The sequence below is a fragment of the Otolemur garnettii genome, unplaced genomic scaffold (assembly GCF_000181295.1).
Source record: "Otolemur garnettii isolate 467f Iridium unplaced genomic scaffold, OtoGar3 scaffold00011, whole genome shotgun sequence".
NCBI lineage: Eukaryota > Metazoa > Chordata > Mammalia > Primates > Galagidae > Otolemur > Otolemur garnettii.
In genome coordinates, this window is record NW_003852406.1 from 5,058,948 (window position 1) to 5,081,918 (window position 22,971).

Genomic DNA, 22,971 nt, shown 5'->3' on the forward strand with positions numbered 1-22,971 from the left:
GAAATTTTTGAGAGATTTCCTGTAATACAAGGCTTACTGTTGTTTTCTCCTGGGCAAAACTGTCTCCCTTTTACTGATAAAGAAGCCTTTCTCTTAAAGCCCTCTCAAGAGTTCTGATCCCACTCCCTTCCCAGTAAGAAAGTGTCTGACAACCTTGTCTGTTTCAAACAGTTTTTGTGTCTACACAGATGAACTTGACATATAAACTTAAAGGATTTTGTAAGTGGCTCAAAGTCAAAAGCTGTAACCTTTCCCCTCAATCATATAACTTGTCTGATACTGCACCTATCCATTTTTCTTTTTCTTTTTAAAATTATTTTTAATAAACAAAAAATAAACTAGATTGCAAAAGAAAGACAGAAAACTCTACTCTTTGAGCCACAGATCAATGTAGGTTTTCTAATGGCTATATAAATATAAACAATATGCCATAAGTTAGGAAAAAGAAAATTAAATGAATACTTTTATCCTTACTTGAAAGACAACTCTGGATTTCTCCAGGAGGTAAGTTCTCATGTTGGCTCCTATAATTTGATTTCTCTCATCAAAACTGATTTCTGTGTATTTCCCAAACCGACTGCTGTTGTCATTGCGGGTGGTCTTGGCATTTCCAACAGCCTACAAAACATAGGGCTTGAAGTAACAACAAAATTATTGGGGCAGTTCCTAGTATAGTTCAATCCAGTGCACTGGGGGAGGGCCTGATTTGCAGATGGAGGTTTGGGCCAGGGAGGGAAGGAAGTGGCCCAAGGCTTACAGGGAAAAGGACACATCCTGAGCCTGCTGCCCCAGGTCCCCCTCATCCTCCCTGGGAGACCCAAGGAGGATCAGAATGAGCACAGGTACTCGTGTCCATCTGTGTGATGCCTTAAAAGTCATTTCATCTTGCCAAGTCTTCATTTCTTTACCTGTAACATGGGAATAATATACATCTTACTGCTATGGACTGAATATCTGCACATGCCTAAGATTCACATGTTGAAATTCTAATATTTCTACATATGAATGTTGGCTGGGGGTTAGAAGGTAAGGGGCTTTGGGAGGTAATTAGGTCATAAGGGTGGAGTCTTCATGGATAGAATTTAGCAGCGTGTAATAGGGCGCCCAGAGAGCTCTCTTGCTCTCTTTTCCCGTCATCTTCAGGTACCATAAGAAGACACAGCAGTCTGCACCCCAAAGAGAGGCCACACCAGAATCCAACTGTCCTGTCACCTTGATCTTGGGCTTCCAGCCTCCAGAATGTCGAGAAATACATTTCTGTTGCCTATAAGCCATCTGGCCTGTGGTACTTTATTACAGCAGCCTGACTGACTAAAACACTTACAGAGTTGGGAGAATTAAATGAAATAATAAAAAGTGCCCTAACTCATTCACGTCCCAAATATTACAGATGCTCCGTTCACAGATCACATCCTTCACCCACCTTCTACTCCTATGCTTACCTCCTATCGTTTTCCTACTCAAACTTTCCACTCAACCAAAAACTGCTCCCTCTCTCCCCACTGCTCTCTGGGCACAATGTCTGCTTTTCACTTCTGTCTGGAATTTCAGCTCTCCCCTACCTGTCCTCTCCCGGTCCCTGAGCACCCTCCATCTAGAAGGACACGCTTATACACACATCCCATTCATACGTCTGCTATGTGCTACTCGGTAAGCAAAGGGGAACCAATTAGACATGGTCCTATCTTCATGGAGCTTCCAGTCTGGCAGGGGACACAAAAGAATCACACAAAATTATACACCAGGGCACAATGTTGGGGTATATAACACACCCCCTGGGTGAAGGGTTCAACTACAACTTGAACTTTACCTTGGAAGCAAAAACAATGTAGCCTAGAAGTTAATTAATGACTCCATACTGAACCTCAGAGTCAAAGCATTCTATAATAGACATACTCTTATTTGACAATGTGAATGTTACTTTCTTTGCATTATTATTATTATTATTATTATTTTGATGCAGCAATCGTCTGATTCCTTTTCTGAATGTATTTATCTTCGTTCTTTATGAGGTTTTTTATTTCTGGTCCTTATCTTAAACATTGTTATTGTTGTTAAATTTTAAGCCTTTTTAATTTTGTGAAGCAAAAAATGGAAACCTAACAAACACATGTATATGTAAAATAAAATAAAAAACAATGTAACCTAAACTTTTGTCCCCACATATCAATCTGAAATAAATAAATAAATAAATAAATACAATTTTTTAAAAAGAGGGGAAAAGAGTATCCCTTGGCCACTTCATTTGACTGTGCCTCTTCACAACTTCCGATCGCTACCTCGCATTGTAAGTTATGCTTCTGTTTGGTGAGCCTCTGCCTCTGGACAGCGAGTGTCACAATGTTTCTCAGCTGTGTCCCTCCTGTCTTATGCGTCTATGTAATTTGAAAATAATCTTAGGTTAGAGGAGTCTTACGCTTCAGAACTGGGTCTTATTCTTTTCCACCACTTCCCACATTATCTGGCGGAGTGGCCTAAACAAAGAAGGTGATCTGAAGAATATTCACTGAGGAATTTGATTCAAGAAAACAAGACAAAGTCTAGGAATCGAATGTTCTTATTTTCTTTGCTTCCAAGCACATCTAAATCAATCCTCTTCCCATTCTGGGAGGCAGCTGGAGTCGGCCTGTGGGGCCCCTCCTGCTCCTTTCAATGCCTCTTCTTCCTGGAGGCGTGTCTCCTTACCCCTGGGCACCTTCTCGGCCAGCCTTTCCACCCTCTGCCCTGTCAGTGACGTGCTGATGAAGGACAGAGAGACTTGATGTGTGGCCTTTGCCAATGTGTAAGGTGTAAATCCTCCTATCACGACCGATTTCAAACTATCAAAGGTTTAACAACAAGCTTACAAACTTCCTCAGAATTTAACAAGCAGCTTGTGAAAAGTGATGCCAGTTGGCTACAAGACACCAGTGATCTCAGTACACCAATGATATCTGTGGTTGGAGACATTTCCCCTGGGATGTAAATGTAAACAGGGCCCTCTTGAAATCTGATGGCAGAATTTCCAGCTTGGAAGATAGCAGAGGAAAGACCCTTGAAAGTAGCAATTCCTGCCCCCCACCTCCTTCAGATTCCTCTGGACAGCAGACTTCCAGAGTCTTTTCTGCCTTGCCTTTCTTTGGTCTTTAAAGCTTGGGAACTTGAATTAGCAAGGACAGCACACACACACACACACCAACCCACACCTCCATCACACATGCTGGCTCTTCCCAGGCCCCTGCTACCCACCCACCAGCGGCACACACCTCGGTTATGGGATTAGACGCCAGGACCTTGTCCTCCACGTGGGCGGTGCTGCTCGACCTGCTAACGGTGGCAAAGTACCTCATGGCATAGCGAGCTGACACTGTCTTTCCAGCACCCGACTCCCCGCTTACAATTATGGACTGATTTCTGTTGTTTCTAAAGCAAATAAATGAAAGGAATTTTATGTGTTAATTTCTTCTCATTAAAAAGGCAACATGTGTTCATTAAGAAAAATGGGGACAAGATGGAAGAAGAGAAACTTTGTTTCATTAAAGTAACCGTTCTAGCATTTCAGTGAATTTTCTTCCAGACTCTTTTATTCTATGGGGTCATTCAGAACACACAAGTCTGTGTCCTGCAATGTTTCCTGTGTTGCAGGTTCGGGACCAAATCCAGGTTCAGTGATCTGCTAGGAAGGCTCACAGGATTCAGCAGATGGTCACACCGCTAAGATTTGTTACAACAAAAGGACACCAAGCAAAATCAGCAGAGGGAAGAGGGGCGTGGGGCCAAGTCCAGAGGAAGCCAGAGGCAAACTTCCCACAGTTTTTCTCCCTGGCAGATCAACATGGGACACACTTAATTCCTCTAGCAAAGGATTTGATGGTGTGTGTCACACCCTGTCTACCAAAGAAGCCCATTACACACTCAGTACTCACCTTCTGCCTAGCACACAGAAATTGCAGATTCCGAGAAGGAAAGCAGAGTTCAGCATAAACCACGTTGTTTACACAAACAGCTAGAAGTTAGGTATGAAGAGCCACTTTGTCCCTGGGATGGTGGGAAGCGTCCTGGAATGAGAGGCTAGCCACCAGCCCACCTGCAAGCAGGCCTCTAAAGATAGTAGCCTTAGGCCTCACGTCAACTCCTTTCTGCATGTCCCACTTAGATATAAAAACATTTCAAAGGATTATTTTGAGAGCAATTATTCAAAAGATGCTTGGGAGCATATGTGCTCTGTAAGCCAACGGGCTGTGTTACATAATTCAGAGACTTTTTAAAAAATGCATTAAACTTTTCATGTCTTAAGACTGCGGCGGCAGAACCTTATAATGCTGCTGTGTGTACTTAGCACTGCCTACATGCCTGGAATAGTTTACACAGATTCTCGTTCAGGCATCACAAAATCTGATGACATAGGTATCTAATTAACAGATGAGTCCAATTCAGGGAGTCAGGTGATGCAGTCAGAGCTTCTCATGTGAGTACTGGTGTAGACTTTGGACACAGATCCCTGGTCTGATCCTTTCACTTCAAAGAGAGGAAAGAGACTCTGAGAAGGTGAAAGACATACCAGCATCCCCGCATGGAAGAGGACCAGGTTAGTAAAGCCAGGCTCTCCTGATTCCCAGTCTAGCATGGAGCAAAGCCAACCCAGACCTGCCTCATGCTCTTTACCACTGTTACAGCTACACGGATTGACCTCCAGGGAGAAACCTGCTCTTCAGGGCTAAAGCCAGCACAGCCCTCCAGTTCCAAGGACCTTGTACTGCTGACACCTAGACTCTGATCACCAAGATTCCCAGGAGACCTGTGGGAATCCAGGGAGAATCCCAAAGCCATGGGTGTCTTAAGATTGGAAGGAATCTCAGTGCAGTAGAAACTGCTAACTCTCCACCAGGATTGTCCTCCCCTTCCTTCTCAGGCTACATGCCAACTGTTAGTGGGCACGCTGCTGCCCATATGAAAGGATGGGTTTCCCAACCTCTCTCACAGCCAGGCGTGGCCATATGAGCAGGTCCTGGCCAAAGCTCTGGAAGCAGAAGTACTTTGTGGAGCTTCTGGGATGGGTCCTTGTCACCAAGAGTACAGAGGAGATGACTGAGCCCTAGCTTGGCCCCGAGGACAAGGGTCCCACCCTGGAGACATGTTGCTGGATCCCTGACAACTTGCTCAACCTAGCCCCAGACTGCCCATCAGGTTTCTCCGCAGGAAAGGACCACACACTTCCACCCCGTTAACCCACCACTCTCCCCCAGATTATAAATAAGCAACAGAAGCAGGAAAGGGTGTTCTCTGAGCATCCAGATCACAGAGCTACTGAGCTCCAGTGCTGTGCCCAGGGCTGTGCAGTGAAGAGGCAGCAGGTCTGAGTCATTTGTGAAATGTGGGCAATGAAGGGGCTCAATAGACTTCCCAGGAGTGTTAGTTACAGGCCTCACGGGAGACCACTGCATGTGAAAGTTCTTTTGCAAACTGCAGAGGGGCTGTGAAGATAAGATGGTGTTTTTATTCTTCATACCATACAGATGAGGACATTAAAGCCAAAAGAGGACAGTTACGAGAAAATAAATTACATTCAGAAGTAAAAAATCTGAGTACAAGCCCCAGCTCTGCCTTTTGCTTGCTGTCTGACCTTGGGGAGGTTACTCTCTGAAGCTCGGTTCACTGCCCAGGCGTCTACACGGCTGACTATTCAAGGGCGCGCGAGATGACCCATGGGAGCGTGTGCATGATGCCTGATCACAGGAGGCTGTTCACTAGCAAAACAAGAACTCCCCAAAGGCCATACAAAAATCAAATGGCAAAATTAGGATGCAGCTTGAAATCTCCTGTAGCTAAAGCCTGTGCTTGTCTACCATCAGATTCTGCCTCCTTAAATAGGTAAAACAAAAACAAAACGCTTAGACATCTCACACTGAGGAACAAATCAATTTTCCTCCAACCAAACGTGCTGCAAGAGAAACATCTGCTATTCCCAGACTGACTTGTAAGTACCAAGCAGAAAACTTGTTCTAGCCAGGTCAGGTACCCATCTGCGGTCCCTCTGGCCTGACCTTTTGATGAGCCCAACCTAGACATCTTCCTACACCGTGAGAGGCCAGCAGACGCAGGGAGCATTGGCAGAGCCCGAGGAAGCCCTGCTACCTGGCCATCTGCTTGTATGCCTCTTCCGCCACCGCAAATATGTGCGGGTCCATGTCGCCCATGTTCTGCCCGCTGTAGGCGTGGATGATGGCGTCTCCATATATCGGCAGCTGCTTGTAAGGATTCATGGCCACCAAAATGATTCCTGAGGAAAGATGCTAGATGCGGTTATGAGATTCTTACTGTCACCCACCTCTCCAGGTTCTTATGAGAAACCTATCTCTGCCACTTCCTGAACCTTCTGCGTGATCTGGGGCAGGTTACCAAATCCTCTGAATCTCAATTCCCCTCCTGATCACCTACAACTCTGAGCTATTCTGATGGTTGGATGAGATGACAGGAGGGAATGTCCTCAAGCTGACAGAGTTCTGTGATTCACAAATTAAATGATAATATCATTGCCCCAAATAAGTAATAACGGTATCAAATCCAATGAGAAACTCAAAACACAAGTTTGATCACACCTTTTTTTCTTGGCAGTCTAGCTTTAGTCTTTGTTGAAGATTCTCCCCACCTAGACATTTCTTTTTATAACGCTAGATGCTCAGTATAATCATAACAGAACACAATTGCAATGCCCTGGACAGCAAGCACTAGGTGTCAGCGCCACTCCCGACTTCCTAGAACGGCTGTCCTTACCACTGTAGGTGTAAATGAGTTTGGATTCTGCAAAGCGGATTTTGAGGTTGTGGAGCACTGCGGGCTCGTGGAGATAGCTGAGGGCTGTGAGGTCATTCTCGCCAACCAGGATGTCGGGATTCCGGAGTGGAGGCAGAGATTCTGGATCGACCAAATAATCCAGCTCCTGTGGATGAAGGTGAAATCACAGATCTGGAAATAAAATATTTTTGGTGTTCCTGCTGAGCCTCTGTCCTTTGTCGTAACCACCCCACTTTGGAGTGATTGCTGACACTGAAAAACAGACTTATACATTGCATGACAAAATTATCTTTGAAGCTGACTCTTCGAGTAATAAAAAAGAGGAGCCAGAGGGCAAGGACACTGGCTGTGTGCCCTGGGGCAAGTCACTCACCTTCTCTGGGCCTTATGTCTCTCCTCAGGGAAGAGGAGCTAGACTAGATGAGGGGTCCTCAGAGTTTCAGAGCCCTCAGTGAGGGGTGACAGGGAAACCACATGGGCAGGATCCAGGGCTCCATTCCTCTGTAGTTTAAATGTTGGGATGTGGTGGGTTTTTGGTGAAAAACAAGATGCTGTTACTAAAGTGACATGATGGCCTTACAGCTGGAAGGCCGCCAGGTATCAGAGGTGCCATGCTTGGCGGTGAGGAGGAGCTGGGGGCCCATGTGGGTGGTGGTGTATCTGCAAGGCCCCGGCTCAGCAGGTGACTTCTATCTGCAGCCCCCCACCTGCCAGAGGGCTCACGGCTCCCCTAAGGCCTGCCTGCTCCTGTCATTCTCGGCCCTGGGCTGAGTAACTCCTAGGATCCTCCTCTTCTGCCAATTGAACCTGATTTCCTAAAGTAGCCGCCTGAGCAGAACGAAGGTGAAGTTCACAGCACTCATGGTGCTGGGCTCTATCTCCTTCACTTTCATTTCACAAGTCAGGAGAGGGAAGCCCAGAGAGGTAAAGTGACTTGAGCGAGGCCACCCAGCGAGCTCGTTTCTCTTCCACCTTCCCAGGTGTCCGGTATTCAGTCAGTACCACTGGTCTCCTTTTGAGCTCTGGCCCTGGGCCAGCTCCACAAGGTGGCCCAGCTGCCCCTTAGCAAGTGCCACTGTGCAGACCTCTTGCCAAGCACTCAGCACTGATTACTTCATTTCAACCTGAAAACTGCCTTCCAAGGAGGACCTGACTCCCTCAATTAACAGTTAATGAAGCTGGGCACTATGCCTCACGCCTGAAATCCCAACACACTGGGAGGCCGAGGTGGGTGGATTGCTTGAGCCCAGGAATTTGAGGTTGCTGTGAGCTATGATGATGCCGTGGCACTCTACTTGGGGCACAGAGTGAGACTCTGTCTCCAAAAAAGAAAGGCACTGGCCAGGTGTGGTGGCTCACGCCTGTAATCCTAACACCCTGGGAAGCCAAGGCATGTGGATTGCTTGAGCTCAGGAGTTTGAGACCAACCTGAGTAAGAGTGAGACCCTGTCTCCAATAAAAATAGGAAAAAACTAGCCGGGCATTGTGGCATGTACCTGAGGCAAGAGGACAACTTGAACCCAGGAGTTTGAGGTTGTTGTGAGCTATGATGCCACGGCACTCTGCCCAGGGTGCAGAGTGAGACTCTGTCTCAAAATAATAATAATAATAATAATAAAAGAGTTAATGAGAGAAGTTCAGAAAGATTGAGTTTGTTGTCCAAGATCACACAGGTCCTTTGGTTGGCAGGTGCGGAGGTCTGTTCTACAACAGGTGAGCGGCGCAGGGCAGTCAAAAGAAAGGGGTGCAGACCCTCACGGCGGCACCCCCTCTCCTGCCGTCAGCGCGATTATGTGTGGGCCTGTCCCCAACCAGAATATTCTCAACCTACACACTTTTATTTTGAGAATAGAGTCAAGAAAAATGCTTCTCATACTTTAATGTTTACTTTCCCTGAGATTTTCTCTTTTCTGTTTTAAATTTAAAACCTCTACTTCCAGCTCAACCTATGTGAGTGTTGTGGGTGAGAGAAACAGAGGGAGAGAAGGAAAGAACAGATAAGTCTTTGGAGAAGGGCAGAAACTGTGTGAAGAACATCAGGCTGACGGAGGCAGACGTGACATTTCCCTACACCAAGCAGGCTTTGCTGCACCTCGTATAGACAAAGGGTGAAGGTAAACAGCAGTCTGGCTGCCCGCTACCCCATCTGCCTCTGCCCTCTTCCCCGGCAGCAGGTTCAAGGTCGGGAATGCAGCCACCTGAAACCCTGCTGCCATTATTGCAGCAGAAAACTGCCCCTGCAGCTGCTGCCTCGAGAATCCTCTCCCCAGACAAAGCCATCTGATCCCTGATCCCAGCCCACACTGTGCATAGGAGTAACTGATGGGAAAGGCGGGGCTCGAGGGGAGCAGCGGCCTCCCGGGCCATGTGCTCCCAGGCCTTTGCATGCCATCTGGATCACCTCCTCCGATCTTTTTTATTTATTTATTTATTTTTTTGAGACAGAGCCTCAAGCTATCCCCCTGGCTAGAGTGCCATGGCATTACGCTCACAGCAACCTCCAACTCCTGGGCTCAAGCGAGTCTCCTGCCTCCGCCTCCCAAGTAGCTGGGACCACAGGCGCCTGCCACAACGCCCGGCTATTTTTTTGGTTGCAGCCATCATTGTTGTTTGGCAGGCCCGGGCTGGGGATTCGAACCCGCCACCTTAGGTGTATGTGGCTGGCACCTTAGCTGCTTGAGCCACAGGTGCCGAGCCTACCTTCTCCGATCTTCAGCAACCCTGTAACAGTGTGTGGCTGTTAACCCCCTTTTACCTGTGAGGATACTGAGGGGTCCACTGTCACGGACTTAGTCAGACAGTCCGATTGTAGAGACGTGCCCTTAGCTGCTGTGTTTGTCTCCCTTCCCAGGAGCTCAGGAAATATCTCCCAAATCTGGGACAGTCTGATTGGGAATATCGTGTCCTAGCTCTACAGAGGTCATTTATGTGCTATGCAAATTCCAGCATTTAATATTTATATGTTAATCCCCAGACCACCTCTGGAATCCAGTTACAACACAAATTCACTGTCCAGTGCTATATCCAGATGTTCAATTTTCAAAAACATAAGGTCCCCCTAACTAGAGGTCCAGTGGGCTGTTGTTACAGCTGGGAAAGAAGGACTGGGACAGACATTTAAAGATGCCACATCGTCAGGAGCGGCATGACCAGAAGGCACACTCGGCCTTTGAGGGAACGGCCCGGCCAGACACGCCACCCCCGGGAACAACTGCTGAAATTCGCCTGTGGCCCCCCTCCTTAGCACACCTGCCCTCACAGAGGCTCCTCAGAATGTCACCCGATGCTAGGGGACCCTGTCTTCCCACGCTCGCCCTGGTGCTCCCCCCTCCATGTTCTCTATCCCCCTAGACTGCCTGCCCCTCCAGCTCCCCCACTCCTCCCTCTCCCTGCTTATTTTCTCTCCTGACCTTTTTCTTCCTCTTCTCATCTTGAGGTTTCTTTCTACCAGTTTATGTGTTGGGCTCAAATGACTTCTCTCCAATTCCCCCGTGACCCATGAAGCCAAAATGGCTAATCAGCGTGAAGGAGTGCTGTGGGGTGGTGCAGGGCCAGACCTGGTGGCTGTTGTCCTGTGCTGCCTCCTGGACCCTCACTACAGAGGAAGGCCACCTGAGGCCCTCCCCTGGGCTGCTTCCACAGGGACTGTGTGTTCCCAACTCCCCCTACACACCCCAGTCACCGTTTTATAGGTCATTGTGGCTGCGAATCCCAAGGCCCCTCACCGTTCCATCCTCCAGCAGGAGCCGCAGGACTTTGTCACCGACGCTGTAGTCCTTTGCTATTTCGGCAGACTTCCACACTTCTTCAGCATCCGGAATCCAAACCCTGTTGTACTGCCCAACAAAAGAAGACAAGATTACTTTCAGGGTTTTAAAAACAAAAGCAGAGATCATTACGTGGACAGACCCAGGAAGGCTTCTTTCTGTGTGGCCTACGTTATCCAAGTGTTACTTATGAGGGGATCTTTAGTGCATTGCAACACCCCAGCCTCTCTGCTTCATTTAATAGGCAACGGAATTCCACAGCCTCCTAGGTACACCTTGAAGCTGAAAGCCTGGGGGTGGGAAAGAAATCCATGAGTCCCTTAATGGAAACATCTCAGTGCTGTCTATAGGACATGGAGCAGAGGGATTTTGGTCACCACTGATTAACAATGGGGCTCTAGGCCAGACACTTCACTTCTGGTGACTCGTTTTCCTCATCCATAAAATGCGCACAATGCTACCAGTTTCACAGTTTTGCTGGGAGGTTAAATTAGACTACAGATTTGAAGGCACTTTGTAAAATGCTACAGAAGTACTGCCACAGCAGCCTTGTTATGGTCTTATCACGCTGGGCCGCAGCCAAGCATGGCGGGAAATGCAGAAGAGCAGAGGGAGCCGCTCTGATCAGGTCCCAAAAGGCAATTAACTGGCTCACCTGGCTCAGCACTGACGTGCAAGTCTGCACGGAGACCTAGGTGCTAGGAATTGAACTGTGCCCCTCCCTGAATTCACACGTTGAAGCTCTAACACCAAACTGATTGCATTTGGAGAGAGTCTTTAGGACAGCGATTCTCAACCTGTGGGTCGCAACCCCTTTGTAACAATGAAAATACATCCTGCATATCAGATATTTACATCACAATCATAACAGTAGCAAAATTACAGTTATGAAGTAGCAATGAAAATAATTTTATGATTGGGGATCACCACAACATGAGGAACTGTATTACTATATTAAAGGTGGCCTTAGGAGGCATTAGGAAGGTTAAGAACCACTGCTTTAGGAGGTCATTGAGGTTAAATGAGGTCATAAGGGTGAGGCCCTGACCCAATGGGAATATGGGATTAGTGTCCTTATAAGAAGAGGTCCATAGAGTGCTCTCATGTGCCCCCACCCCAGTAGGAGACCCTGAGTGCTAGGACAGCCAGGCTGACAGGAACAAGACTTAGGAAGACTTGCTTAGGGACATCAAATAGCACCTAGGAAAGCTCCTTGACCCAAAGGCCCAATAGCTAGGACCCCAGATCTGGATGGACCCTGAGAGGCCATCCTACATCCAACCCTCATTTCCCAGAGAGAACTGGCCCCAGGGCCTCCAAGTTCCCCGGGGACAGAGGTGGGACAGGTATCCCATGAGGCCTGCACCTACAGTGTCCTGCAGGGGCATCTCCGTCCCACCTCCATACACTCACAGGCCAAAGGAACAGTGTTCCTGGGCACTGACCCTTGCTGTGACAGATGGACTTGTTGAATCAGGCACTTGTGAAGTGTGCAAACTCCTGTTGTCACAGGGAGCTTCTGTGCCTGTGGAGGGGATGGTGCACATTTCTTGCCGTCCTTTCAAACACAGTCCCGAAGCACTGAATCTGCACCAGACACCAGCTTAAGTTCCAGGGAACAGATGCAATTAAGATGCTGCTCCTCGTGAGTCTCTGCTTCTTCCCAGCTGAGGGCACAAATATCACTGCCAGATAATGACCAGGACATGGCCAGCTGAGCCTCTGGCCAGTGGGCTGCTGACACCCTCCTACTCTGAAGCCATATTCCTTTGGGTTAAGAGATCCTACCTTTAGTAGTTTTCAGTTACAATACAAATTCCGGGCAATAAAATTATGGCATTTTAATTTTCTTCATTATAGTTCGATGTATTTCTATAATTTGCATATATTACTTTTTATAAAAGAACAATGAATATTAATCTTTAAAAACAAATGTCAAAATGTCCACAAAAAAGAACTGTACATGAACGTTCTTAGTAACTTTATGCATAATGGCCCCAAACTGTAAATACATTAAATGTCCACTCACATTAGAAGGAATTAAAAAAATAAAACTGTGAGTATATCCACACGACGAAATGCTTGCTACTCATCAATAAAAAGGAATAAACTACTGATATTACCATGAACACGATGGTAAGCCTGAGTTATTGGAGTTGCTTTAATCTTTGACAGCTAGCAAAAAGCAGGAGCTAGCTGAAATGTGATCTGGGGCGGTACATTTTGATGGAGAAAGAGAGAGAGAGCGCGGAAGAATGACCTGGCAGGCAGTGACAAGGCCTCCCCCACACACAGGTGGACAGAAGCTGTACAAAGAAACACAGGCCCACGCACAGCCAACCACACATCCTTGTCGCTGTGGGCTGGCACTGCCCTCATCGGGTCTGCTGTTGGAAATACCAGTAAGTACTGCTAAACCTCAGGAAGCTCAAATCATTGAAATGAAAATACCCCAATTTATCAAGAATCAGCTGTTACAGAATTTCAGAACTGAAAGGGTCCTTGTAGATTTTCTATTCCTAGTTGTTTGTCAAATGTATCTAAAACATTGCAGAAAGCTTACTTCCAAGGAAGCAGTGGCCATCTGCCTTGTGAAACAGGTCGGGGAGGGGGTTTCTGAGGGGAGCCCAGGTCCCCAAGGCCCTTAACCTGCTGCAGGCTGGGGCCTTGAGAAGGAATGGGAACATCTCTAGGCCAATCTATTCTTCTGTTTTACTGATCCCCAGACTAGAGCACAGAGAGGGCAACAGCTCACCAAACACCACACAGCGAGCGTCTCAGAGGACGGGGTTCCAGCCTGGGACTCCCTGTTTGAACGTGGTCATTAAATGAGTCCGGCCCTGAAAGGAATCCTGAACTCTCAACTGCAACCGACCCTGTACTTGAGTCCACATGCTCTGCCAGCCAGTTTAGGATTAGCTTTAGCTCAAAGTAGCATTAAATTGGGACAGAAGGAATCACTCTGCTGCTCTGGAGTGAAGACCAACCACTCCTTGGCTGCCACACCCGGGCTCCCGCTGTCCCTGCTGGCATATGTGCCGGGCACTGAGCCTGCAGCTGAGCCCAGCCTGGTAAGTAAACAGCAGCAGGGTTTGCTCAGTAGCCTGCGCGTTCCACCCATGCCTTCTCCCCCTCCCCTCACATTCCTCTACCACAAGGCAACGCTTCAAACCACAGGAAGAGCTTACTTCACAGCATTTACACAAATAGACTCCGTCTGTGCAAACAACGTGACTAGCTCTCTGAGTGTGGCACCTCCCCAAGCCCTGCAGCTGAGCTGAGGGGAGAGAGGGGCCCCCTCCCATGCTGTCCTGGTGTCCTCTCCCGTGCAGGCCCAAGCTCCCGCCTGTCTGCCCCTCCCCATGGCCCCCAAAGCCACAAATCAGCCCCCACCTGGCCCTGCCAGTCCTAACTAGTGCAGCAGCCTCCGAGGGCTTCGCCAGCCAGCTGAGCACAGGTTTCTTTGGACACACACCTCCTGCCCTCTCCTGTGTCCTCCTCTTCGAATCAGAGAATAGGGACCACGGAACCTCCCTGGGGCTTGGGCACGCCCAAGCCACCCATGTCACCTGCACAGGTGAGAGGAGAAGGGCATCTTTCTGTGTTGATGGCCATTAGCCATAGAAATGCCTTGAAGGCTTGCATAGAGGATGGGACGAGGTGGGATGACCCTGGTCTCCTTCCTAGAGCCACTTCCTGGCCTAGAAGGGAGCCTCCACCCTCCAGGTCAGCGGAGACAGATGGTCATACACCGCTCCCTTGCATCCTCCTCTTCACTCGGTCCTCACAGGCTGGTTCCCATACCCCCATTCCCGTGTTTCCCAAGGTCCTTCCCAGCCTCCTCTCATGGGCTCTTTCTGGAGAGTTCCATCTATTTCTGAAGCTTCCACAACTGCCTGGAGCCTGTGTATCTTTGAGACCTTGAGCCCAGATCCCACGATGGAACTCTAGATCACGTTTCCAGTTGCCTCCCAGACATCAGCTCCTAAATGTCCTTGAATGCTCATCAATTCCAAAGTTGAATGATGACAACCCGCTCCCCACCTCCAGCTCTCTTGAGGGTCTCATGTCAGAAGTCTGGGACAGTGCTGGGCTCCCCCTCCACGTCTCATGCCAATTTGGTCACCAGGAGCTGGAAGGCTACCTGGTAAACAGCTCTCACTGTCTCCCCCCTCACTGCCCTCACTGGCCACAAATTACCCCTGCTTGGCCCACCAATTTCCCCCTGACTAGTACAGCAGCCTCTGGGGACTTCCCCACCCAAGCAGAGCACAGGTGTCTTTGCACTCACACACTCCCTTACTCAGGAAGGATGGGAATTCCCATGGGGGGACCTGGCAAGAAGACTTTGACAGGCTTTGACAGTCACCCCACTGTGGATTCAGGTAAGTGGCCAGGCCCCAGGAGCCACCACTATAGCTGATTTTCCTACTCAGGATCACCTCCTTTTCAATCCACCCTCTGCCTGCTGCCACCCAAGCCACTAGCAATTTCTGGACCATGCCAAGCTCTTCCTTGGCTCTCCACGGTGCACTTCTCTCCCTGCACCCTGGCTCCACAGTCCTCTCCGCATCAGTGAATAGACAGCTCTGATAGTCAAGCCTCACTCAAGACTCCCCTCATCTGTGGCATTTTCCTGCCACCTCCCCCCAGGCAGGGTCGGATGCTTCTGTGTTGGGCTGTCTGCTCTGCTCAGGTATCGGGGTCACCTCCCATCTCCCCATGGGCATGTGAGCTTGGGAGCCTTGTTTCTGTGCTAAGAACCCACCACAGTGGTTCCCTATAGATTGTACTCCATAAACAGCTGTTGAACAAAGATTCAAATCCCCAGTGATTCCACTGCAGCAATTAAGATTCAAGTTGGTATTTTAGTCTTTTGATCCTTTTTGCCCTTTTGAACTACCCATAAACAAATGGATAGATCTAATTTTCCAGAGTTGTTAATATACAGAAGTCTAAAAGCTGTTTAGAACGGCCAAATGGATGCTCATGACATCTCACCTTATTTCAGACAGAGCCCTGGACCAGTCAAAATACTTCTCTTTACCTTGTTCATCTGACTTTCAGCAGGACTCCTCTGAAGATATCTGTGAGTTCCTCTTGCACAAGCGAAAGAAACAGATGGTTGAATGATTATAATTAGTAGATCTGTGGCTCAATAACGAGCAAGAGTCACTTTAAAAACAGAAAGGTCTCCAGAGGTGTGCACAGTGCTCTACTGCGACCACTCCATCCATCACTTTCACCAATATAGTTGATGAAAAAAAGCACATGTATTAAATAAGCAGATGGAATGATTAATTAGATACACATGGCCAAGATTCAAAAGGTTTTGACAAGCTACAGAAACTTGGGGCACTAAATAACAAGATGGCGAATGTAACAGAGATAAATGCAAAGTCCAGCAGTTAGGTACCGAAAATCAATTGCATTATAATAGCAAGAAAATAAAAAACAACAAATCTTTATTAAGCATTACATGTCAGGTATTGTGCTAAGGGCTTTACAGTGACCGTTTAATTCCTGCAGTGGATTAAGCCAGTAGGCACTATTAATCCATTTTATAGGAATGGAAACTCAAACAGGGTAACTTGCCCAGTGTCACCTGGCTAGTAGGGGGCAGAACCAGGACTTACCTCAAGCCACCAGGCACCCAGTGCCTTCCATGGGGCAAAGCACATGTACTACCTTTGTTTAAAACACACAAAGCACCAACACAGTGCTGCATTGAGACACTCACAAGAAAGGCAGCCCCATAAAGCATGGGACTCGTGGCTGAGCACACCATAGCCTGAGATGGCATTGGGGTATGGAAGTCTGCCCAGAGGATGGTGGCTTGGATGGTGAAGGGTCTGGAATGATGCACAGAGAAGGTTGGTGGTCCTGTTGCTCTCCTCAACCCTCAGTCCTGTCCACCCCTTCACAGAAGTTTGGTCCCCTGGGCTTCCTTTGCTCTGAGGATCTCCATGCCTGGGGCCTTTCTTACACCTTCAGACTGCAAACCTTTGTGTTTCCTCCTGTCAGCTGTGACCACGTCAGGTCTTCCCCTTCTCCCCCACAGTTCTACTGAAAGAGACAGCCCTGAGTACCCGCAAGCAGCCAAATTTGATGACCCACTCTTAGCCTCCACCCTCCTTGACTTCTCTGCAGCTCCTAGAACAATTGGCTGCATGGTCCGTAGTCAGTGATACATACGGTCTTCTTCCTCGGTTTACACAACTTTATACGTTTATGACCACACAGCATATGCAACTTCTGTGCTTCCATTTGTCACGTAAGCATTTTTTCACGTTGTTGTGAACTTTCCATAAGTAGCATTTTAAATACACTTTTATTGTGTGAGTCTTCTATAGTTTACTTAACTCTTCCCCTCTTGTTGGATGTTGAGGTTGGCTCCATTTTAGCTCTTATAAGGAATAATATAACATACGAGCAAGTGTCAGGGAAGGTGGTTAGGAATTGAATGGACTTCCCATAAGTCCACTATGGGGGGAAAATGTCAGATCCCTTGAAGAAAAGAAAGATAGAAAAGGTGATTGCACCAAGCGGCAGGTGGAGGGAGATATTAAGAACACAGGCTTTTAATCCTGGCTCCATCACTTTTATATTACCCTAGGCAACTTACTGGACTTGAGCCACTTGTAAAATAGGAGAACATCTAACATATGATGAAATAAGAGAAGGCACATAAAATTATGAGGATGGCATCTGGCACCTGAGAAATACTCAATGACTTTCAGACAAAAATACACATGATTGATACCATCACAGTCATGTCCCTAGCCTTTTCTGTAGCAGAAACATTCATTCATGCACGCAGGCACTCCTCAAACATTCATGGAGCCCTCACTGCTCCCTACTCTCCAGAAGCTCTTGGTCAAAGGGAGAGATATGGATATAATGAGCTGTTATAATGCAGTGTGGAGGGGCCGAGGACTTCTCAGGACAGACCTGGCCAAACTGAATTTGGAAGGTGCAGTGCTGCTGAGTAAAGCAGACAGGGTCCTCAGATGGAGGACCACGGAGCATGCAGGCAAGGGCCTGGGGGAACTGTGAGAAGTTTGGCCCAACAAGAACCAAGGTAGGAACTGGAGGTAGGAGTGGGAGGTGACACAGAGTCAGAACCTCACAGCTGGTCAGGAAGCTTGAAAGAGACCCACCGGAGCCTCCAGAGAAGCTGGAGTGGAGAATGGCCAGACCGGTTTTTCTGAGAGGGATTGTAAGCAGTGGGACAGCTGCTTGGAACACTTCTAAGGCATGTTGCCAAATCGCTTTCGAAAAGAGATGGATCATTTTGCACCTGAACTAGCAGCGCCTGTCACTCTCACTGCACCTGCTCCCAGAGTTTCCTCTTCCTCTTCCTGCCAGCTCTCCCGTCTTCCCCCTCTGTGCTGGCACCATCTCAAGTGCTCACCTTCTCCTGTCCCAGTGTCCTGTCCGTGGCTGCCTCCTCTCCCCACCTTACCCCTCTCTTGGTGAGGCCCTCACTGCAGGGGGATCCTCTACAGCCACCTCTGAGACCTCCCATCCTCAGTGCACCTTCCCCCAGAATCCTCTTCACCACTCAATCCCAGCAGGAACCAAACTTGCCTATGACTTTCCTGAGAAATATTTCCTCCTCCTGATGGCTCTAATTCTTTCAAAGGCACCCCTCCCCCACTGTTAGTCATACAGACTCTGACCTCAGGTGTTGTCCTTGGTGCACCCCTCCCTCACACTCGAGTCCTGTCTCTGGTTCCCACCTGTCTCCACTTGACACTGCAGCTCTGATTCTTTCCCTGACAGTCAGGTGACCCGAGAGTTCAGCTACCCGACTGGTCCCAGCCTCTCTCCTCCACAGCTGGCCTACCCAGCTTCCTAAAACAAAAACCTTGATTCTGCCAGCCCCAACCAGAACCTTCCCCAGAGAACAAACCCTTGACCTAACTCCTTTTCAGTTCCTTGTCAGGTCTATCTCCCATCTGGCTCCTTCATGCCTTCCAGGGAATTACCAGACATTTCTCAATAATCAAAAAAGTCCTGGAGGGAAGCAAGATGATCACTTTAAAAAAATCTTTCTAACCTCCCCCAAGCACGCAGGATTACGTATGGAAGGCATCATCTGCTTTATGGAGGATGGCATGCCTGTCCTCCAGGGCCACTGTGGGAAGGGAGGTCGGACAGGGCCTGGCAGGTAACAGCCAGGAAAATGGTGGAGCAGCCCCAGAGATTGTGGGGTGAATGCAGGAAGTGTCACAGGGAGCCCGAAAGGAACAGCCCACTCATAACCCTGAGCAGGGGCAGGGTTTGCCTCTGGCTACAGAAATGGGTTGTTTTGAAACATGGTGCGGCTAAGATTGTACAGGGAAGAGCACACCTGGAGATAAAAGGCGGCTAAGTGTCCCAGTCACAAAGTCGGACCTAGGCGAGTGCTGTGAGTTGGCATCCCAGCACAATCAGCAGCTTATGAAAAGGATTTGCTTCGTAAAATTTGGATTGGGTCAAAAGGCTCTACTCCAAGATCCAGAAGGCCACGTGTGGCCCCAAAGCCACAGCTCCTTCACTCTGTTTGTCCCAGTTTGAACTCTTTAACAAACGAGCACTCTGAAACCCAATCAGGCAGCTCCACAGAGGGGGAGTGTCCCACCTCTGGACTTGACAAAGTCAGGGCTAACTGACCACTAGAAGGGCTGTGAAAGCCTTGGGGAGCACAGGTGTCTACCTGGACAAAAGGTTGGTAGGGCCGGGCATCAAGGCTCTTTGAGTCTCTGGGATTCTTAGATTCTCAGTCCATCCAAGCTTGTCTCTGTTAAACTCTTCTGTATCCGTTCTTCCCACATTGTGCCTGGTACTTCTGAGACATTTAATAAATACTGAGGTTTCAGGAACTTGATAACGGGAGTGCCTACATTTAATAAATACTGAGGTTTCAGGAACTTGATAACAGGAGTGCCTACACCTGTCTGTTCAGGAAGGCAATGGTGTCACCTAAAATAGGTTGATCATCAACACTTTTCTCTGTTCCCCGAAGTTATCTTCTAAGAATAGTTTTGTTCAAGACTTTTCTTTTACTTCCAAGAAGTTGAAGACGGAAGAAGCGCTGCTACATATATGATGACTCACATTCTCAGTGGTAAAATATTCTAGACCACTACTGGTGTGTGGCCCAGGCAGCTTCAGCTTCAGGCATCAGATGAACTTAAACGCATGTTCTAAAAAGCATCCTGCATATTGTGGTTATAAACTTCTATGCCGAGTTGTTGAAGGAGCTCCAGGGAGGGTCAGAAAGCCTCGCCCACGTCTGAGGTTGCCCTGTGGGCAACTCTAATTCCATTGGTGGCGAGGGAAGAAGGGGCCGAGATGCTCCAGCCGCAGAAGACTGGGACCGCGCGCGTCCCGGACGCTAGGAAATCGCGGCCCGCACGGTAGGAGCAGCAGGAGGAGTCTCCCCAGCCCCAGGGGACTCAGGAGGGTGTGCGGGGTCGGAGGACGCCTTTCTCGTGGCCAGGGACCGGATCACTCCAGAGCCCTCTTTAGTCCCCGCGGCCCCTCCCCATGCCTGGTGTACAGGTGTGGCCCGGGCGCCAGGTATGAGCACTGCCAGCGCGGGCCGGCTTCCCTCCCGCGCGCCCTCCCCGGGTCGGGCGGACCCTCCTACCTGCGTATACAGTTCGGCCACCGCCATGGACTAGAGAAGCCCAGGCGGCCCGCCGGCCGCGAGTGTCCAATGCTTGGGGCCCGGCCTGTGGCTCTGAGGCCCGGGCTCAGGTCGTTGTTTGCGCGGGCGCCGCCTAAGTCACCGCCGGGCCATCTTGCCCGAAGTTTTCCAGCTATCTACTGTTCACTTTCCCGAGGTGGCGGCGCGGGGAGGAGAGAAGGGGCGGGGTCCGGCGCTCGGAGCCCGCGGCGAGCGCGCTGCCATTGGCCGCAGCGGGGGCTGCAGGCGAGAGCGCTGGGCGGGCGGCGGCTGCACCTGGCGGAGCCGCTGGCCGGGGAGGCGGGAGCCCGGCTCCGCTCTCCTAGGCAGGTAACAGGTGTATCGGGAGGCGTTCCCGGCCCAAGTTTTAGCTACCTTAAACTAAAGGTAGCCTGTTTACTGGAAAGAACAGAGGACATAGTCATTTACATGGAAAGCCCTAGAGAATCAACACACTATTAGAGTTTTTTTTTATTTTTTTTTGAGACGGAGCCTCAAGCTGTCCCCCTGGGTAGATGCTGTGGCATCACAGCTCACAGCAACCTCCAACTCCTGGGCTCAAGTGAGTCTCCTGCCTCAGCCTCCCAAGTAGCTGGGACCACAGGCGCCTGCCACAACGTCCGGCTATTTTTTGGTTGCAGCCGTCATTGTTGTTTGGCGGGCCCGGCCGGGGATTCGAACCCGCCACCTTAGGTGTATGTGGCTGGAGCCTTAGCCGCTTGAGCCACAGGCGCCGAGCCCACTATTAGAATTTTTAAGAGAGCTTGGCAAAATGATCATATTCAAAATCAAATATAAAAATGAGTGCCTTTTATGTGAACATTTCCTATGCAATAGAAACTAAAATAATATACAATATCAATGAAAATACAAGGTATCCAGAGAGTACAATAGCCTGGTTTATGGAAGATGGCATGCCTGTCCTCCAGGGCCACTGTGGGAAGGGAGGTCAGACAGGGCCTAGATTATATGGTAGTCTTAAGGACAAGATAGAGAAAGAAAGAAAAGTTTATTTAATAGATGGGTGCATTATATAGAAAAGCAATAAAAGCAGACCTCTGGCAAAGAAAGCATCCAAAAATGACTTTCAAAGGGATTCATGATTAAAACAAGTAAAACCAGAAAATGTTTTTAAATGAGTGATAACATCGTTAAAATGTTGGGTTATAGTTTATATAAAAAATATTGTAAATCAGTTAAAGAGAAGATAGGAAATCCCCCACCCCCTTTTTTTTCCTGCAGTTTTCGGCCAGGGCCGGATTTGAACCCACCACCTCCAGTATATGGGGCCAGCCAGCGTCCTACTCCTTTGAGCCACAGGTGCCACCCAGGAAATCCCATTTTTAAACTTGACAAAAGAAATTAATAAGCAATTCACAGATGGGGGCACCCAAATGGCTGGTTAGCATATTAAAGAGATGTCAACTATCGTGATAATCAGAGAAATGCAAATGGAAACAACACTGACATATGACTTAATGCAGATTGGCAAAAACATTTAGATTGGACAATATCAGATGCTGTCTAGGTTGTACGAAAATAAAATTGCTTTTGCTCACACAGCTGGTGGGAATTATACTGATATGGCCTTTCTAAAGAGCAAGTTGAGAATTAGGAAGAAAAATTTTCACCTAGTTGCCCAGAATTTAAGAGATATTTAAGTAGACATTCATCACACTGTAGTTATAAATCAAGGAGTTGGAAACATCTAAGTCTCCATCAATAACGTAATAAATAAATAAGATATACATACAATAGAAAACTCTATAGATGCTAATAGGAATTGACATGATCTATTTATATCAACTGAGAGATATAAAAAGCAATGTTGAATAGATGTCTATCACAAACCTTTCCATATATTTAAAAACTCACAAACTGCAATACTAGATATTGTTCACAGATGCCAGTGTATGTGAATAGAGGTGTGGATGATAAATTACAAAGTCATGAGTTAAATATGCGAGAGTGGATGCTCATGGAGGAAAGAGAAATGGACTCTGAGATAAATAAAGAGGTGACCAAAAATATAAGGAAGGGCCTGACATGAACCAATAATGATAAATGACACAAACCAAGAATTACGGTAAATTCGATTTTGCACACCAGTTGTCCAATTAATTACATGAAGAAAAAGAAAAACCAAAAGTAGGCAGTGACCGTTGCCTGATTGCTCAGAGTTAAGAAGGGAATATAGCTGATGTTTTATTTAAATAAAATTTTTATTGAAGAATAACATTGTCTGTGTAGATAGAGAGGTATACAAATAAGCAGTGTACAGATCAATGTATTCTTATTCATGGGACACATCGACACCCAAGTAACCACCACCTAGATCACAGGACATTTCTGACAACCCAAAACTTTCCCTGTCCCTTCAAATCATTGCCTCTCAAAGATAACCATGTTCTTTTATCATTATAGATCAGCATCACCTGTTTTAGATGTTTTTAATAAATGAAATCACATGTGTAACTTTTACATTTTGCTTTTGACATGATTTATCCATGTTGTTTCGTGTAGCTAAGAGTCTGATCTTTCGCTGCTGTATGGTATTCCATTGTATAAATATTCTAAAATTTCTTTATTCATTCTCCTACTGATAAATAAACTTGGGTTGCTTCAGTGTGTAGCTATTATGAATAGTACTGCTTATAAACACTTTGACGCTTTTGATGCATAAATATATGTATTTCTGTTGGGTAAACAAAAGGAGCAGAATTGCTAAGTCATAAGTACATAATGCTCAGCTTC

The 22,971-nt window shown here is 47.8% G+C and overlaps 1 protein-coding gene across 1 annotated transcript in view; it reads right to left on the bottom strand.

Moving 5' to 3' along the window:
• Positions 1 to 20,224, bottom strand: part of MYO5C (myosin VC) — a 106,069-nt gene extending 85,845 nt beyond the window's left edge. Inside the window, exons 1-6 of the mRNA XM_003784366.1 lie at positions 20,179 to 20,224; positions 10,500 to 10,610; positions 6,754 to 6,919; positions 6,115 to 6,259; positions 3,246 to 3,402; positions 475 to 618 (exon numbers count right to left, since the gene is read on the bottom strand). Of these exons, the coding sequence (XP_003784414.1) occupies positions 475 to 618; positions 3,246 to 3,402; positions 6,115 to 6,259; positions 6,754 to 6,919; positions 10,500 to 10,610; positions 20,179 to 20,205 (750 nt within the window). The 5' untranslated portion in view covers positions 20,206 to 20,224. The remainder of the gene's footprint in view (positions 1 to 474; positions 619 to 3,245; positions 3,403 to 6,114; positions 6,260 to 6,753; positions 6,920 to 10,499; positions 10,611 to 20,178) is intronic.
• Between the last annotated feature and the right edge of the window lie 2,747 nt (positions 20,225 to 22,971).